At 37.5% G+C, this 20,595-nt stretch overlaps 1 protein-coding gene and 1 long non-coding RNA gene across 3 annotated transcripts; one reads left to right on the plus strand and one right to left on the minus strand.

Annotated features, from left to right (window-relative positions):
• The first annotated feature begins 1 nt into the window (after nucleotide 1).
• On the plus strand, nucleotides 2-20,170 carry LOC121418897 (arylsulfatase-like). Its single transcript, XM_041613090.1, has 8 exons — nucleotides 2-90; nucleotides 3,868-4,016; nucleotides 4,410-4,549; nucleotides 7,024-7,173; nucleotides 16,712-16,824; nucleotides 17,908-18,130; nucleotides 18,580-18,744; nucleotides 19,338-20,170. The coding sequence occupies exons 2-8, from the start codon at nucleotides 3,880-3,882 to the stop codon at nucleotides 19,985-19,987; spliced, it is 1,578 nt and encodes a 525-aa protein (XP_041469024.1). The 5' UTR covers nucleotides 2-90; nucleotides 3,868-3,879; the 3' UTR covers nucleotides 19,988-20,170.
• LOC121418899 lies at nucleotides 7,239-15,827 on the minus strand. 2 transcript variants are annotated; one of them, XR_005970528.1, is made up of 3 exons: nucleotides 15,147-15,827; nucleotides 13,695-14,073; nucleotides 7,239-13,500 (listed from the first exon to the last, which is right to left on the minus strand). It is a non-coding gene; the product is annotated as an uncharacterized LOC121418899 (long non-coding RNA). The 2 variants fall into 2 exon arrangements; XR_005970527.1 differs by having other exon boundaries at nucleotides 15,185-15,824.
• Nucleotides 20,171-20,595: the final 425 nt, after the last annotated feature.

Genomic DNA, 20,595 nt, shown 5'->3' on the forward strand with positions numbered 1-20,595 from the left:
GACTATATTTTATATTTTGTCTAAAATTATTGCAAGATATTTCTGGTTCCAGACTAACGTTAGCGGAGATTTGGGAGGATCGGAGCCAAGGTAAACAACCAAATTTATTTGATTTATTTATTATTTCAGTGATCATTTGAATTTGAATATAGATATCGTGTATCGAGACTAGTGTTGTGACTTTGTGGGATCTTATGGTACTTTGAAGAGCGAATGAACTGATTTTGTTTTGAAGAAATTTAATGTAAGGGCCCACCAATTAACATTCGTGTACCGTACCGTAAAGTTCAGATTTTGATCCTGCGTGATGTGGGCCGTGGAGTGGACTACAGACAGTCTACACCCTCCCACTGCATATTGGATCAACAGCCTGGTCTAATTAACCATTCTAATTACAGACGCATGTGGTTCTTAATCACCAATGTCCTTTGGGTATACCGTATATAGCACAGTTCCATGATGGCACTACTGCTAGTTTGCGCGTCGGCCCCCGGGGGGCCACTTCCATTCACGAGTGGATACATGTACCATGCGCGACCAAGGGGTCTCGAAAAGCACCCTAAACACGTAATTTCCATATTCTGAAAATGAACCCCTTAACAAGTATTGGCGTGTGAAACCCTACCCTTAACAAGTATTGGAAACAAAAACGATACTCTTGGCAAATATTTCCTGAAATGAACCCCTAAACAAGTACAGGAATGTTTTATTGTTACGGTTTCTTCGGTCGTCGGCTTTACCTTATTTGGTTTAGTACGACCCCACTTCTACACCTCGCGCAAATCGGACTCTAAACACGAAGTGTTGGGGCAAAAATGACATCCTTTATAAAACATTTTAATTTTGTTTTATCATCCCCGCAAATTAGACCCTAAACACGTAATTTTCCTAGCGAAATAGATACCCTTTTTTCATTATTTTTGTGTTTTTGGCACCCTTATCACGTTACGTACGTAACGTGCCCTATCGTGAAAAAGACATCCTTTTTACGTGTTTTTTTGGTCGCGCATGGTATCCACTCGTCAATGTAACGTCGGCATCAATCTTTTTTACTATTGACTTGCCTCATCAACATAAGCGGCAATTTACACCCAACAAAACATGTTATCTAGGCCTAGATAACATCTCTAACTTCATGAACTTCATGAATCCAGTAGGCCAGTACGATAATATACCAGACGGTGGACTGTACTGTTTCCAGAAGATGAAGAAGAAGAACTTGTTTGTCTAAGACTCGACTGGACTTTATATTAAAAAAAATTGTAAATTGTATGAACTCTCATTATTTCTCATTAATATTCAGCTTGAAAAGTTTTATTTCATGAATCGATAACAGATGTGATTGATGTACATGTAGATGATATATCTCGTTCTAATTATGGTTTGTGGTGCCTCGTTCTACAGTTAGTATCCTTGATTGATGGACCATGTTCTCATAATCAATTATGACATTGGATTCTAAATGTGCTCTGTTTTCAATTCAAGACGAGGGGAAGTTCTCCCTGAAGAAAGGTTTATTGTGAACATAAGAAAAAAATTAGTGAAGGTTTGAGGGAAATTCATCAAAGATTTAAACAGTTATTAAGGGTATTTCTTTTTATTTGGAGTTGTGACTTCATATGTTAGCAGCTTCCCATTTATTGTGAATTTAAAAAAAATAATTCTGAAATTTCTCAGAAAATTGAAAATTACGAATTATATCACAATAGACAAATAATTTCACACCCTCTCCTTTAAGAAGAACATGTACATGTATAGTCATCATGAACTATTGAAAAATAGAAATTTTTGCATTTATATTTAATACACAACATATGGTGCAACTGCTTGTATATGTCACAAATTAAAAACTTTAAAAAATTCTAATAACTTTCTTCATCTTTGATGGATTTTTTCAAACCTTCACCAATAATATATTGTATTTCTAGTATTTATACAAACAAACTTTTTATCAGGATGAACTTCCCATTTAAGTGCAACTTTGTCTAAAAATCACATTTATTCTGTAATGTTTGCCAGAAAGACAGCAATTCTTAGAAATATGTATATATTACACAAATTGTTTGAAAGTAATGACAGATTTCGAGGTGTGTGCATGGTCCATCACTTTATGTTAGAAATGCTGAATAATGTAGTCCAATCTGTAGAGTGTAGTACATGTAGACTATGTGAACTTATCAAATTGTGAAGAGAAGAATAAAATTATGATACCACATCTCATATTTTTACTTTAATTTGTTGAATGTTGACATTTTTTATCATAAAAGATCTCATCTCAATGAGTTCATGAAAAATTGACTAATTTCTTTTAGAATGATGCTTTACCTGGATTAGAAAGTATGAAAGAGATTCCAGTGCTTAAATTGGAAGTCAAACAATCATAACACTCAAAATTCATTGAAATTTGATGTAAAATGCAAAGAAAATTGTGACATTTAAGATTTTGCGTATGCTTCACAATAAATATCCAAATGAGTTCATGCTACCTATATTTTTTTTTTAAATTTATTATCTGAGGAATACAATTTATGTCATTTCTTTGGGGTAGATTTGAAAATGTAGATTCTCTACAAATAGCAAATAGGCATGAGTGCGATGGTGCTAGATTTTGCATGAGGTGAATAGAGCGTCTCTTTCACCGAATGCAAAATCTCGCACCATTGCACGAATAAGAATATTCACTATTTGTGTTGTACAACGTCTCGGAATTCAGCAAAAATATGAAAAACACAATGAGTTTTTCCCTTCAGTAATCTATGAAAAGGGAGCAAAAATATTGAAACCAAAGTCCCACAAGTGCACCTGACCTTGGGCAGCATTGCGCATTTAGCCAACAGGCTTATATGCGTGTTGCACCTTCATTATTACTGAGCGCAATGAATTAAATCGTATTGTGATGTCACCTCCTAAAGCCGTGTTTACGGTACATTTTGGATGGTACGTCTTGTGTGCAATGGTACGAATGTTTGACATTCAGCCTCCCATTTGCTCGCGTACAACCAGCTAAGTAGACATTGTTCAATAATTCCAATTCCACACATTCAGGGGGATATTTGTATAATATTGACTGGACTGGCTTTAATGTAGATAGGCCTACCATATATTTCCCAAAGTAGTCTCATATTGCCTCATTTCCATGAGTCTTGACAAGGGCAATTGGGTCTACTTAAGGAGCTATAATGTGGTATCTCCAGAAAAATAATGCCAGTCAGTATTATCATTATTACCCATCTAGTCTGACAGCTGTATGATGTGTATAGGAGCGCCTTGAGCACCTAACAAGGTGGATATGTGCGCAATATAAATACCCTATATTATTATTATTATTAATTCAAGCTATTATTTCTAGCAATTTTTTTAATGTTTGTTTGCCTGTTGGTAGTTCTGATTTCAGGTTACTGGCTAAATTTCAATGGACACTGCACTTATTATAGAATTGGAACTGGAAACCTTATTCTTATCAAAGGTTTAGACGTTCAAGGACAGTTCGCCTTTGTATGCATTTATTTTTGAAAGTGTTTTTATGTTAAACAGGGCCTGAAGTTAAACAATATTTTACTACTGATAGGCTGCCCTGTATAGAAAATAAAATATAAATAAGAGGTTCAAGATTCAAGGTATTGACCACTCATGCAGACTCATGTGTGGCGTATATTGATTTGATATGTGCTGGAGCTCTAAATTACAGAGTCATTTTTTGTACATCTAATTGTTTATTATCCCCCTGTTTCTAACTTGTTCTCTCTCTATTGCTCTCTTTTTCTGTCTTTCTTTCTCTGTCTCTCTCTCAATGACTTCCTCCCTTTTCTCCTTGTTTTACCTTATCTCTCTCTTTCTCTTTCTATCCTTACCCCCCCCCCCTCCCAGTTATGAGCTGAGATGAGGATGACACTTCTGAGATCATGTTATTCTGCCATTGTCATTATCTCTTGTACTGGATGTTGTATCATGGCAGATACAGTGAGAGAGCCTCTTGATAGACCAAATATATTGCTCTTCCTTGCAGATGATATGGGGTAGGTAAGCAGATTTACTTGTTCATCTATATGTGACAGTTTAGGAAAATGTTGAAAGGGACAGAATTTTAAAATGAATGCTAAATTGCAGAAATATGAACATTGATACAAAGAAAAATAGCATTAGAAAGTTACCAAGTGCTCATGGCAATTTTTATGGTCCATGTGATGAATCTCTGGCATTTAACCTTGTATGTTTCTCCTCTTTTTTTGTTATCTTTCATTGGAAGAGATTTTTAGCAACAGCAAGTTATGTTTACAAATGATATACTGTACCATAACTCTCCTAAGGCTATTTGAATTAGATTTGTGCTGACTGCCATACAAGTGTGGATAGCATTTCTTGAATATTGAAATTTGTGATGAATTCTTGAATTCATTTTTTTTCTACAGATATGGAGATCTTGAATCCTATGGTCATCCCAGTCAAGAATCTGGTCCTATTGACCAGATGGCCCGAGAAGGCATGAAGTTCAGTCGATGGTACAGTCCAGATGTATTGTGTAGTCCTAGTAGAGGCGCAATGCTAACAGGTGATTTCATTTGTGCTATTCTCATTTTTTATCTTTCGACTATCATATTGTTCAATTCAAAACTAGATACAAAAGACCCTTCTCACTCCTGTTGATCTATCATTGTATGTTTGTGGCTGTCTGCTCAAAGGAAAAGAAATATATAAAATCTCTTGAGTCTTGTGCACATAATACTTTTAAGATGTCAATCGTTCCCCTATCATCTTTTGTTGATCCAAAGTGAATTTGATGGCTTTGAAAGCAGTGAACTCTTGTTCTTGTTTTTAGGTCCTGATACACTATCAATAGAATGTTTTCATGTTATTGGGCCCATTTAGTGGTGAGCTAGTTTCAAATTGATTCTGAACACCAGAGCCCAAGCCTTTGTGAAGCATCAGGTTTTAATAGTTCTTTAGAGATTAGCCATCTGGCTGTTTAATTAATAAGTTTTTATGAGACATCCAAATTATGGCTTTCCAAAACTTTATTTGTTACAATCAATATGTTTGGATTTTTTTTAATATTTGTGTTTTTAAAGTCAATCTCAAAACAATCACAATATCGACAATATGTTTTGAAAGTTATTTTGGAACCCTAATTTGATATATTCTTAATGCAATCAAATTATGTAGATGTATTGTATGTATACATTTTGAAATATATAAGGGGTTGGATGAACTTTAAACCAAGAACATTGGTTCTTATTAGCCTTTCTATGACCCAAGACAAGTGTAGGGGTGTTCCATAACGTAGTAAGAAGTTTTCAATCCGGTTGTCTCTGAAGAATGGGATGGCTAAATTCACCTCACTCTTTTGGCAATTACCCTTTTCCCTTCATTCCACTTTGCAGGATTCAGTGCATCCTCCATTCTGAATCAAACCCTCCTACTCTCTACCTCCACTTTTTCTTTCGTGACTTCAGTGGTCGTCTCCTCCTTCTCATCCATCTCAAACTCAAAGCCCTTCTTAAAACGTGCTGGTTATCCCTCCTAATAGAACGTGACCATGTCAGCCAGGCAATTTTTCTTTTTTTCGGGAGCTACTTTTCACAACTTATTGCCTAAATCTGTAACATTGGATAAGCTCTGACATTGCAATGAATAGGGATTTCCAATTTAGTTTCCAGGGCTCTTTGAGCATTTCCTCAGCTAAATCCCCTTCCCCAAACACTGTGTATTTTTCTTTTATGTCAACTTTGCCTGTTTGCATTTGCTTGAAAATCCCATCTCTTCCCTCAATCACTATGTCTATATCCCATACAGCATCACCAAACTCATACAACTCTTATGCACCATTCCTTTCATTTTCAAAGAAAAAAAATCCCATGTAAATTCAGCACTCTACACATTCCCTAAACTTCACCCACCCAAAACTTGGTTAAGCTATTGCAGCTGTCTCACATCACTCCGCATCTATCGTTCTTTTCACTAGACACACCAAATTCCATCACATCCTTCTACTTTTATCCAAAATACCTTCTCCACACTTCTCATTGCCTCTCCAAATGGGGGAGGGGCACTTACATTGACGAGTGGATACCATGCGGGACCCCAAAAACATGTGAAAAGGATGTCTTTTTTAAGATAGGGCATGTTACGAACGTAACGTAATAAGGGTGTCAAAAACACTAAAAAAAATTAAAGAGCATCTATTTCGCTAGGGACAAATTTGCGAGGCTATAAAAAGACTAAAATGTTATACAAAGGATGTACTTTTTGCCCCAACATTCAACGCTACATGTTTAGAGTCTGATTTGCACGAAATGTGGGAGTTGGGGCCATACTAAACCCAATGATGTACATGTAGGTAAAGGTAAAACCGACGTCCGTGACATATAACAATTAAAATATCGCTGTACTTGTTTAGAGAATACTTCGCAAGAGTATTGTTTTGTTTCCAATATTTGTTAAGGGTATGGTTTCACACGCCAATACTTGTTAAGGGATGCATTTTCAGAATATGGAAAACACTTGTTTTGGTGCTTTTCGAGACCCCATGGTCACGCAAGGTATCCACTCATCAATGGAAGTGCCCCCCCCCCCCTTCCCCGGGCTCCGGTTACTTCACACCCCTCTGGGATAAACTCATTGCACCCACTTTTCCTTTAAGTGGTACCACTACACTCCTCCGGCATACCTCTTATTTCAATCTAACACTCTGGCATAGAAACTCCATTATCACACCAACCCCTGTCTCTTTACTCATAATGACCATCTCAACACTCACTTTCGAGAGTCCAGTAGACTTCCTATTTCTATTTCTTCAATTGCCTTCACCACTTATTACATACCCACTCTTTCAAATACGCTACAACTGTTCAAATTATGAATGACTTTATGTTTTGCAGTCTGACTTTCAAATACAACATCTTTTCATATATTGGATAATTGATAAGTACAGAAAATAATGCATTACTACTGCATGCATAATTGGTACATTGAAAGTCATGATTTACCCGAATGTCTGTTAACATCCATTTCATTTGATCTCTCCAGGACGCTTACCAGTGCGTGTTGGACTCTACGGACCAGCCAGGGTGTTTGAGATGTCTACAAGCTATGGCCTACCCAAATCAGAGACGACCATAGCTGAAATGCTCAAGGAACAGGGTTATCATACCGGTATGGTGGGCAAATGGCATCAAGGTACATGGAACATATAAAGGTTCTTATTTTTCCAAGACCAATTAAGCATTTCAAGAAACTAGAAATCAATGACAAGTAAGTGTTAATTTAAGGATGAAGTTCAGCCCAACAAAAAAATGGATAAATAGAGAAGATTCAATCATTCAAATAAGAATAACACCTGAAATTTCATATCATTTCCAATTTTTGCTTAGTTTTACGAAACAGTGATAAGTACATAAGGTCTGTACAAAAAAGGAAGGAGCTGATGTTATCACAGCGCTCATTTACTTGTACATTATATACATTTGCTTTTTCATAGCAGCAGCATAGAATTGTCCTATAAAAGGAGTTAAATATTTATTCATGTAATCCTGGTGACTCCCAATAAACAAAGGGGATGCAAATATTCATAAAAGTGAGGCATTGTTCTGGTGACTTCACTAATCTAGAAACCCATCTTTTTGTTTGGATGATAGAGGGAGTGGCCGTCTTGGACAGAGACCTGAGTACATCAACCACATAGCTTCCTGAAATGCACTTTATTCAATTGTAGGTCTGTCTGTCTGTTGGTGTATGTGTGTACCAGTTAGATTGCATGGATCTTGTAGTTCTTTGCCTTGTAATTAGACCACAGTAATTGATTGCACGACCTACATGTAAGGGAAGGAGCAAAGGTAAACAGGACACTTGTACCACTTGTGTAATAGCCACCTACGTACTACTACTGCTGCTGCTACTACTACTACTGCTACTATGGTACTACTTCTGCTACTCAGTACATTCTAGAGAGTTTATTCATTTTCATTATCAACATTAATTCATATGCATGTCATAATCAAGCACTCCATTTTGAAAAAAAAATGTTATCTAAAATATGCAATTATAGTATGTACTGATAAGATCAAATAATGTGGAGAGTCTTCTTGTAACATCCCTGTCAAATAAGAATTTGAATTTCATATAAAATAATAGAATTAAAAATTAGCTATTTCCATAAATGAATATAGAAAGAAAAACTGAAATACTAAGAAAAGTGTATTCACAATAGATATACAAAATCAAACACCAACTACAACCTACAACACCATGATGGCTGGATGAAAACCATCAAGCATCTCAGAGGAATCACCACTTAACACTCCATTATGAAGCTAGTACCCGTGGACGATGAATTATTTGGTTTGCCATCTTAAAAATGACAGATTACACATCACTAGGAGCTTTCTTGACCTTCCCCAAATATGTTTTAGCAGTGAACACTCTTATTCATTTTAACATTTTTATTTTGTGTATAAAAACCATAACATGTTTTTTTTTAATTTAAATGCTCATTACATTTCTTTATTTTGGAGTATAGAGTATTTGGCTTGCATGATTTTGAGTATGTTTTAATTGTTGAATCAATTCATTTAGTGCATGTATATAATTTTTTTTTGTGTACATGTAGAAGATGTGAACTTTGATAGGAATAAAGTGAAAGGTGCTGGAAGAGGCTGGGCATCATAACAGTTATGAAATTTTAAAACCGGTTCAAAAGAATTTCATCTACTAGAATGTGGGAATCGTTTCACAGGAATAAATTCATTGGGTCATGTATGTACCGCAGTAGCAAACGCAGAAAAGACATCAACATTTTGCCAGGGATTAGGGGGATCAATTTAACCTTGGAACATTGGTAATAGCTGCACAATCTCAGAGAGGAAAGTGATTGTTGGGCCTCTGATACGAAAACGAAAAATGGAAGTGAGTTTTTATATCGGTAAGAAAAAAAGACAAACCTTTTATTGAATGATATATAAAACAAAGCATAATTCAACACTGCCTTTCTCCATCTAAACTTCAGAACATTGTTTCGTGAAAGAAGCATGATGGACCTAGTAGGCCACATCAAATGCCTTTCTTGGATGCATTGAGGCAATACATGGAAACCACTTTTATTCACTGTAGCATCAGACGAGTTGCCGTGCTGATATGGACCCAATCAGGCACAACCTACACTACAGAGAGGACAAGAATGGGATCACCAGTACGGAGTCTGATGATGAGGAGCTAGAGAATGATGTGTTTCCAGTAGAGTCACAACTCCCCATTATCCACCTCTAAGATGGAGAGTTAGAGGAAATGGCAGTCAAGACTGAGGTAGAGCTGATGCAGGATTGGGAGGAAATGGCTACCAAGGAAGAGGAGAAGATGGAGAAGGAAAGGCGGCCTGAGATGGAGGAAAAGGAAGAGACTGGTATAAATGAACTCCATCACCTCAGGGAAAGGATTGATGCCGTCAGAATTTCAAAAGGACAGGAGCAGAAGGAGATGGAAAGGGTGTGATATGGAATGACAATGAAGACAGGGCTTGGTGACTTCCCACAACACCTGCTGTGATGATATTGATGGCCCTTAATTCTATCATGCACAAAGATGTCACCAAGAATTGTGAAGACTGCATATATAATTCTGAAGACATGTAGCTAGGTCTTCCACAGTGTATGATAATGAAAAAGGATAGATATTTGTGGATGTGAAAAAGAAAAAAACCAAATACCTTTCTTCATCTTAACTTCAGGCAGTTGTTTCTCAAATGGAACAAGATGTGAGGGCCAACCTGACACTTGCCACCGAGGCACCAAGACAAAATGCATGGGCACCTTTTCATTCACTGTACCGTCAGACAAATCTCCATGTTGATATGGACCTCCATCAGGCGCATCCTACACTATGAGGAGTGCTAAGATTGGGTCATCACTAGTGTATCTGATGAAGAGGAGAGGGTGATGTGTTTCAAGTGGAAAAGTCACAAAAAATTCCTGTTGTTCACCTCCAAGATAGGGACAAATAGCAGCTAAGACTGGGGAAGAGCTGATGCAGGATTGGGTGGGAATGGCAGCTAAATCTGAGAAAGAGGTATTGTAAGATTAGGAGGAAATTTGCTGCCATGGAAGGGGAAAAGTGGAGGAGGATGACAAGCAGCCTGAGATGGAGGAGAAGGAAGAGACTGGTATAAATGAACTCCATAACCTCAGGAAAAGGATTGATGCAGTCAGTATTTCACAAGGGCAGGAGCAGGAAGGAGATGGAAAAAGGGAGTGATATGGAATGACAATGAAGACAGGGCTTGATGACTTCCCACAACACCTAATGTGATAATATTGATGGCCCTTAATTCTATCATGCACAAAGAAGTCACCAAGAATTATAAGGGCTGCATAACTGTGGAGGGCAGCTTGGTTATCCACAATGAATGATGATGTCATTGGAAGAGTGGGAAGAGGCATGGTGTTAGAAGTTCAGGAATTTGAAGCAGGGCCAAGATCTTTTACTTTATGTGGGAATTATTTTGCTATACAGTGGGGTTAAATATGTTGCTATGTTGCTAAACATAGACAAAAACATCAATCATTAAGAATTTACCAAGGCAAAGGGGGATCAATCTGACTTAGAAGATTGTAGGAAATAGACGAGCAATTTTCTGGGCATCAGTAATGCTGAATGTGCCTTACTCATAGAGGAAAGTAATAGGTCAGTGCTGAAAAAGGAAATGGGAGCGGATATTTGTGGATGTAAAAAAGAAAAAAAAGCAAAGACTAGTATAAGTTGGCACCACTTTTCTCCATTTAATGTCAAGATTGTTTCTCAAATGGAATGGGATTTGAGGGTCGACCTGACACCTGTCACTGAGGCACCAAGACAACATGCATGGTCACCAAGTCGCCATGTTGATATGGACATCATCAGGTGCATCCTACACTAAGAGGAGGGTTAAGATTGGGTCATCACTAATGAATCTGATGAAGAGGAACTGTTGCATTCTGTGTCCCAAGTGGAAGTGTCTCAAGAACTACCTGTTTTTCACCTTCAAGATGGGGAGTTAGAAGAAATGGTGGCTAAAACTGAGGAGGAGCTGATGCAGGATTAGGGGGAAATGGCTGCCATGGAAGAGGAGATGAAGGGCAGCCTGGATTGGTGGAGAAATGATGAAAGTGAACGCTATTGCCTTGGATAAAGGTTTGATGCAGTCACATTTAGGCAGGAGGAGAGGTAGGACTGTAATATACAGAATGACACTAAAGAGATGGCTCAACAACTTTCTGCAGCACCAGCCACAATAACAGTGAGGGCCCTTAATTCTCACATGCATAAGGTGGTCACAGAGAACCGTGAAGTGTGTAGTAATGAATACAGAGGACAACTTGACCATCCTCAGTGCATGCTGATGTCTTGGAAGGAACAAGATCAGATGTTCTTTCCAATAGCTCTGGAAAGACTGGCAAATAAAGTGCTTCTTTCCAAGCTTCATCTAGTCTACCCCATACATATGATGTTTGATTGTGAACTGGATGTTGCCATATTGTGGAAGCTACTGAATTTTTAGCTGTCGACATGAAAAAGGGGAGGGTAAAGGACATCTTCAAAGACATGGTTTTAAGGAACATCGGAAAGAACACATGATTATATACTGTTTTAAGATACTATCTTGTGCAACCTGTTTTCTCCCATTAATTTATTAAAACCTATTTTTTGTCATTTTGTTTGACATATTTTATTGATACTATACAAACACAAAAGTAACAACAGGATTTTTCCAGGGCTAAGAGAAAATCAATCTGACTTCAGAAGATTGGTAGAATTTGACATCTAGCAGTTAGATCTGAGGAAAAATCTGTGCAGGAGTGGGAGGAAAATTGCAGCTAAAGCTGAGGAGGAGCTGATACATTAGTAGGAGGACTGACTGCAGCTAGAAGAGGAGAGAATGGAGGAGGAATGACAGCCTTACATGTATATGGTGGAGTAGGATAACATTGATGAAAAGTGAACTCTATTGCCTTGGAGAAAGTTTGATGCAGTCGTATTTAGGAAGAGGAGAGGGAAGACTGATATACAGAATGACACTAAAGAGATGGCTCAACAACTTTCTGCAGCACCAGCCACAATAACAGTGAGGGCCCTTAATTCTCACATGCATGAGGTGGTCACAGAGAACCGTGAAGTGTGTAGTAATGAATACGGAGGACAACTTGACCATCCTCAGTGCATGCTGATGTCTTGGAAGGAACGAGACGAGATGTCTTTTCCAATAGCTCTGGAAAGACTGGCAAATAAAGTGCTTCTTTCCAAGCTTCATCTAGTCTACCTCATACATACATGATGTTTGATTGTGAACTGGATGTTGCCATATTGTGGAAGCTACTGAATTTTTAGCTGTCGACATGAAAAAGGGGAGGGTAAAGGACATCATCAAAGACATGGTTTTATGGAACATCGGAAAGAACACATAACTATACACTGTTTTAAGATACTACCCGGTGCAAACCGTTTTCTCCCATTTGTTTATTAAATCCTTTCTTCATTGCGTGTAATGTACTATTAATGAAATTCAAATTTAATCGTCATTGTGATTCATTATTGGGATACTTGTTTTTTTAATGGTTGTTGTTGTTTTGAGGATTATTATTATTTTTTTACTATGGTCATTGGCTCACTATTTGCATTGGTTTTTGTTGCTGATGTGATACTTGTTTGTTCTTGAATGGATGAGGTATTGTAAGAAGAAATGGATAAGTACTTGAGTAAGATTCAGGGAGATCAAGAGAATAAGAAGGGTTCTGGAGGAGCTGAGGAGTTGTACCGTAAAGAGAAAAGGGATGGATTGTACAAGGTGATGCATCTAGACAAGTATAGGAGTGGTTGGTAGGCAGTCAGGCTTGATACATTAGTCAGCTTAATGGAACAGAGTTTGCAGAGTCAGGTGACATAATACACCATGGATGAGTTATAGCAATTTGATTTATGGGTATGTATTCTTTATCCTGATCATACAAGCATTTTTCAACTCGTATTGAAGTGTTATCCAACTTTGCATGAGTTTTTTTCCATCAGATAAAAGGGGAAAAGGTATGGTATAGTTATTGAAAAAAAACATTTGCTCTTCTTGGTGGACATCCTAGCTGGAAGAGACTACTTGTTGGATCCCTATCTCCTTCTGGCATAGTTTTGTGAACCTTGAATTGAATGTTTTCATCCAGGCTGACATTTTTGTGGGACAGTAGTATGACCTGATGAGGGCATTTTATTCCTTATGTGTGTCTTTGACTTACTCTACCTTATGCTAAATGCTTAGGAAGTGTAGCTTCTCTGGTGGGAAACGTTTCGGCAGTGTTTTCCTAGAGGATCCTCCAATGTTGCTAGTGGATAAGCTGTAGCCGGTGGATTGGCCATAGCTGGTGGATTGGCCATTGCTTGTGGATGGCCATGGCTGCAGGAAGGATCAAGGCTAGTAGATGGCCAAAGTTGGTAGAAGCACAGTGGCTAGTGGATGGGTCAGCACCAGATGGGTAGATCGGTTGACAGGCCCTGAAGGTAACGGGGGTAAACATATAAACAAAAATGCTTAGTGTTTTTTAAAAACACAGTATCTGCCTTGCAAAATTGATGTTATTTCAAAGTATTTCTTTTATTCATGATTTATTAATTAATCCCTTTTCTGACTATGTATTTATTCATTGTATCCATTCTACAGTTAATACAAAAAAAGAAGACATACTCACCACCATCTCTAAGGGCATGAATTTGATGGAGAGATCCAGTTTGCTATCATTATTGTCCCCATTGGTTGGGCTTGGAAAGTAATTCTGTTGATGTTGTTATCTACTCTTGTTTGGCTCACTAGACAGAAGGTTCAGAGTATGACTGGTACTTGTGTTCTTCCATGGCACAGATAGGCCAGATTAATGCGCATTGCTGTCATTGATGTCCGTCTTGTTGATGTTGGTTTGTCCTGGCCAAGTATCCATTGATGTTTATTTCTACTCATGTTGGGGTTGCCATGAAACATGTAGTTATGGTGGACTAATTGATGGGTTATAGTTTCAAGGCCAGATATCATGTTGGCAAGATCCATTCCATGCAATGCTTCATCTCTGATATCTACAAAAAAAACACCAGTATTTTGTAAGTGAGACATACATAAACTTAGAATCATCAAATCTTCTTCGATTCATCTCTTTGTAATCCTAGATCCTGACACAACTTGCTCCCAATTGAAGAATATACAATTGAAGTGATTGATCTCACTAAAATGGATTCATAGCAAACAAAGTATTCACAATTTTTAAACAATCTCAACGTTTTGCCTCACTACATAATTAAAGCAAGACAAAAACTTTAAACAGAAATTTACAGAATGTAAAGATGTGAAATTAAAACATTAATTTGAAAACTTGAATTATTTCCTGTTTGGTAGAACTTAGATATCATACATTTAGTCATTGATTATCAGCAAATTAGTTAATGTAATTTTAGGTCACAAGGCCAAGATAATGTTGAAATGAAGAATCCTTACTCTATAAAAACTTAGATCTAATGGTTATCAGGTACATCAGCAATTGGATGTGTACTTGTATAATTTCAGATCAAGGTTATAGGTGATTACAGGTCAATTTACTTCGATGAAAATTGGCATCTCAACTTAAAAAGTATTTTAGCAAATCTGATGAAACTTATAAAAGAATTAATGTCAGATGGTTATCAGATATCACAATTTACATGAAACAAAGGTATAAGTGTAAGTATATTTCAGACATTGGATTAAATTTTAGGGCAAAGCCACTTTGTGATATAGCAAACATAATTCTTTATTAGTGTTACAGCTCAAATGGGTGAAACTAATACATGTGGGTGCAACAAATGTTTCAAGGTTAATGTTGAAATAGAGTCTGTTATACAGGGCATCCAAAGATTGGCATTGGTGGCTGGGGTAATAAAAAAAAGATCATGTTAAAATGTTAACACTGCTACTGTATTGAATTGTGTAATGCAGGTGAGGCTGCCTAGGGCATTCAATTTTTTCTTTCTTTTTTCTTTCTCTATAAAACCGGGATGATGATAATAATAACATGTGTAAAAGACATATATCTTTGTCATAGATGCTGCACACACACAAAATGTATTTTTCTAATGAATTATTTTTTTAAAAGAAAAACAAAGGCAAACAAACTTACATTATTTTTTTCCAATGTCAGTCTTGATAGGCACTTACCATTTTCAAACTCTAGATTGCCCTGTCCATTACATACATGTAATGTATTCTCTAGTTTCTTGCTACAAAATAACTAGTTCTTGCAAAAACAAAGGCATGCTGTTTCAAGTCCAAGTTTTCTGAGTACTCTTCCTGTAAATTGGACATCTCCAAGCAGGCATGTAGCTTCCTTATTCAAATGGGATAATTCTGATTGTGCTTCACATCAAAAGGCATGAGTCGAATATAAAGCAAACGTCCAAGTGCAAATATTGTTTTGCTGGTCATACTGCACCTGGAGCTTACAGACATATGACCAATCAGGAGTCTTACCATTGGAAGAAGGGAGTGTCTTAAGATATATCAAGATTTGATTGGTTGAATGCACACCCTCACACCCACTCTCTGAGACGCACTTACATAATATTCATACTCTTTGGAATGGGTCCATGTTCTTTTGTTCAATATCCTGCACTGGTCACACCTCCAAAGTATCTCTCATCTTCTTTTGTCTTCTGATTTCCTCCCTCCCATTATCCCCCTCTGGCCCATCCAGTTTGACTGTACACTATATTGTATATGTATTGTTCATGTCTTCTACATCCTGTTGTTGTCTCGATTAAGGTTAAACTGCACTTCCTCCCTTTATGGGTCTTGCCACTATTCAGAGTGTAGTAGCCAACTTCCTTCTCCCCCCTTCTCTTTATTATGACCAAATGTATTCTATTAAACCCAATGTTTGCACTCTTGTGATCCCGCTTCCTTTATCTTCTTTACCTGTTTCTCAATCCCTTACACATCATGTAAAAAAAATTGTCTCTTCAGATGGCCCTTCCCCTCTGTGATTTATTTTAATAAAGTAAAAGGGCTCCTGGATCAGCGAAGAAACTGGAAGGATGCTTCATTTAGTATGAATACCTGCACCCCTATAGTTAACCGGAAAGAACTAATTAACACATTCTACCACATATCTCAGAAGATAATACACTTATGAAATTGCAGCAAAATAAAAATATATAATTATTCTGGGAGGAGAGGTTTGTATGTATGAATTCTTCATGGACCTAACATTCATACTACACGAAAAAATAATGTTTGGGTGATCACTTTTAATTTTTCTAAAGATCTGAAAATTAGGTTGCGCAAGTGGCTTGCGAAGCCATTTTAAAAGTGTGGAAGTTGTGTATTATTTCAATGCTGCTTTTATATAGCTTTGGTGATTTTAATTGATTCACAATAGATTATAATAATGATGATTTTTGCTCATTCAATGAGGTATCAAACCAGGTTTACATTGTTGGAGCAAATATGAAATATTTGATAATTTGTAATAGAAAAGGATATCATTTGCTCCTTTATTTGCATACTGTAGATGATATGTGAATATCACCATTTTGGGAAACTAAGCAAAAATTGAAAAATGTTAATGAAATTCTTGCGTGTTAGTCAACATTTTTACTATATGGTCAAGCATATATCACTGAGGCATATGAATTGTGTTTATCAATAACATCCTATACAATTATAATCTGATCTCTTATTGTGCAGGTATCAACGAGTTCTCTCACAATGATGGTAACCATCTACCTCATCATCATGGTTTTGATTTTGTTGGTCATCTTATACCCTTCACTAATCATTGGATGTGCGATGAAACCAAGGTTAGTTTGTTATGTTGACTTATAAATTCTGACTTGTCTTATCTTATGTGTATCCTTTAGAACAGCGCTTCTAAAACGGGGGCTGTGAAGCTCTCTCAGGTGGGCTGTGAGAAGCTTCAGGAGAAGAAAAAAAAATGGGAGAAAAACTATAGTATAATTCACAGACCTGTCCGATCAGTCTATGCGGGTCAAACAAAAAGCACGCTTAGGTATCATGCATATTACAAAGCCTGCACATGCACACTATGATGGTTTTAATGCAATTGTCACCCATTTACCGGACATTTGCGAATGCTGATAAGTTCCAAACTCTTTGTTTAAAATGTGATTCAGAGCTTTGTGCTCAAATTTTGAGTCAAAGTGGTCCTCGAGTAAAAAGAAGTTGAGAAGCGCTGCTTTAGAATGTTGTGATACCATAAATACTGTTGATATGTATGTTATAATACCTTCACTCATAATCTCAATGTTGGTGTCGTATTGATTGTAGGTCAAATATTTAGAGACTGGGAAAAAATCAGCATTTGCTATATGCGTTTATACATTGACCAAGGCTATGTATATTTCAAGTTCATGATGTATTTAAATGGTTGCTAAGATCTGTTTTGCATCTGGAAACTTGACATGAAAATGATTAATGATAAAATAAAACGTTTAAAATCATAAATTTGAATAACATAGTAATCACTGTACATATAGTTTTCTACATTAGTAATTGTCAGTATTGACACATGTTGCGTCTGTTACTTTGAGTCACTGCCTTCTTGGGGATCATCAATGGGAGATGCCCTGTGCATGTGGAGGCAAGCTAAGGTGTCATCTATTCACACCTAGTCTCACAACAATGAGTGCACAGGATGTAGAGACAGAGTATTCAGTCCTATTCTAAAAGGTCTTTGATACTCTACACAAAGGATAAGCAAGTGCTAACAGATCACTGTTTCAGGTAATAGAACATATGGATTAACCTGTCAGAAAAACCTGACTGCGTGAGACACATTGTAATCTTAACGTCTAATGAAACTTTTCTTTCTCACTTCTTTTTATCTCTCCGTCTCTCTTTACCTGCCTTTATCTCTCTCCTAGATTTACATAGATGCACCAGATAGATATTACTGCCTGCTTTATTACAATGATACAATCATCCAGCAACCGCTCAGCCATAGAAATCTGACCGAGAGACTGGTAGAAGATGCTAAATCATTCATCTTTGATCATCAGGATGAGCCTTTCTTTTTCTACTTCTCTTTCCCTCAAGTCCACACTGACATGTTCAGCAGTCCAAAGTTCAGTGGTTCTTCTAAACGTGGTAATATGATTTGTCAGTGTATTTTTGAAAAAGTTTTCTCATTTGTTGATAATAAAGCCTGCAGATAATCTCTCATGATAATATGTTGACACACAGTTACAGCATAATCATAAATGAATTCTAAGAGAAAGGCTTTTGATTGGGAGTGCTCAATATGGTTGGCTGCTTCACTGTGCACATTTCCTTCATTTTGATTTGTAGCAAGTTATTTTTGACACCCTGCAAAAAAATCAGTGTTTGATTATGCATGAAAAAAATGCATTTTTTGTGCCATCTGAGTGATAGAGAAGACTTTAGAGCATCCATCAAATAACAATTTGAGAACTTTTCCAAAAATGGAGAAAACTGGAAGTTGTTGGTTCTTCATTCGGTGCTTGGGGATACATCATTTCTTTTGGCTTTTGATTCATGCTTTCATCCAGAAAACCCATTCATTGATTTGTTTACAGGTCGCTATGGTGATTCATTGAATGAGATGAGCTGGGCTGTTGGTGAGACCCTGTCAGCCATCAAGGAGGCTGGTCTAGAGAGGAACACACTCGCTCTCTTCCTATCTGATCATGGACCACAGACAGAGGTCTGCAATGAAGGGGGATCATCAGGAATATTGAAAGGTATGTGCATGCAATGACATTATTTTAATTGATGTAATTACCATGGGGTTAGGGGGCACTCAACTTTTGTGGATGTGGGCAGGCATATGTCAGACTTGCAACATAAGGACTGAGACTTGTGGAAACTTCTGGTTTTTTACACCCTAAAAAGCCCAGTGAGCAGGGTCTTAAGAGCAAAAAAATAAAGTTCTATTTTGGAGAACCTATGGAACTGAAAAAAATCTCATTGTGCTGGAGCTGTTATGTCTGGTTTATTGACAGTTGAGGCAGGTTGCTGTCATCACTAGGCAAGAGGTCCAAGTAAGGTTTTTCAAGTTTTATCAGCCAAGGGGCTGAGCGGATCACCATTAGCTAAAGAACAAAGTGACAGAGAATTACAGAGTTCAAGCAATCCTTGGCAATTAGTGGTGTGCATTTATGTTGCAGATGTTGGGAGTTTGTTGAGAAGTGAATCGGGTGGTCAGAGCAGTGCATACCGGTAGGTCCGACATGTTGGGGTTGAATGTGCTTACTTTATGGAATTGACCTTACATCTTTCGCTATTGCCTCTTTTATCTCACTCCTTTCAATATTTATTCCCATCTGCGCTGCAGGTTCCAAAGATTCCACCTGGGAAGGGGGTATCCGTGTTCCTGCTATAGCAAGATGGCCAGATACCATAGCACAAGGCAGCCACTCTCAAGCCATCATAAGCAGCATGGATATATTCGCCACTGCAGCAGATCTGTCGGGAGGAAAGCTGCCCCAAGATCGCATCATGGATAGCAGCAGCTTCTTACCCATACTCACCGGAACATCAGCAGAGCATCGGAAGGTCCTGTTCCACTACTGCAGTGACAGGCTGATGGCTGTCACGTACGGTGTCTTCAAAGCTCATTTTTACACCAAACCAGCAATGAACTTGGAACAACTAGCAACCAAGTGTAGGAAAGGTTGGATACCTACAGGACCTTACCACCTTTGCTTTTCATGTGACCCACCCTGTGCCGTACATCATGAACCACCGTTACTATACAACATAGGGGTCGATCCTTCCGAGTTGTCGCCCCTGAATACTAGGAAATATCTAGATGTCCTTAGTGAAGTTGAAAGAATCGTAGAAGAGCATCAGAAAACTCTGGTGAAAGGCGACTCATTGTTTATACGAGAGCGAGCTTTGTGGTTGAATCCATGTTGCAATCCTCCATACTGTATGTGCAATTATGATAGAACTTTATATCTCAAGGAACTTGGGCTTTCATAAAATGAATTATAATATCAAGAGATGTTTCATATATATTTTCTTACTGCAATATGTATTTATAATACAAGGGGAAAATCAATTACATACAGGTGTATGCAGGGTCGTGGGTTCGAATCCCAGCCATGGCGTGATTTGCTTCTGCAAGAAACTGAACCACAATGTGCTGCACTCAACCCAGGTGAGGTAAATCAGAGATGCCAACCAGTACGATTTTATTGTATTTAGTACGATAAAACAAGTAAAATACGACAGTACGATTTTGGCCATCAAAAATACAATTTCCTGACTTTCTGTGATTGTCCTGTTTTTGTCCCATATATGTGTGCTATGTATAAGCACAGTTTCAAATTGCCAAGTGTGTCTTTTTTTCAGTACCATAAAAAGTGAGCGACGTCCGTCTTTTTTTTTTTTTCCTGTAATACATGTACGCGCATGCTTCCAGTAGCGGTAACAGTTTTTCCCTACTTCACCATGTGCAATTTCTAATGCACACATTTCCAGTCGGGATATCACAATTCTGTGAAATAGTAATTTGAATTGCACAGGAGATAAATCCCCGTTCTCAGCACATAGGATGTTCGAGTCTTTTATCCTCACAGTCGCCGACT

Source organism: Lytechinus variegatus, chromosome 7 (assembly GCF_018143015.1).
Source record: "Lytechinus variegatus isolate NC3 chromosome 7, Lvar_3.0, whole genome shotgun sequence".
In the NCBI taxonomy this organism is placed as follows: domain Eukaryota; kingdom Metazoa; phylum Echinodermata; class Echinoidea; order Temnopleuroida; family Toxopneustidae; genus Lytechinus; species Lytechinus variegatus.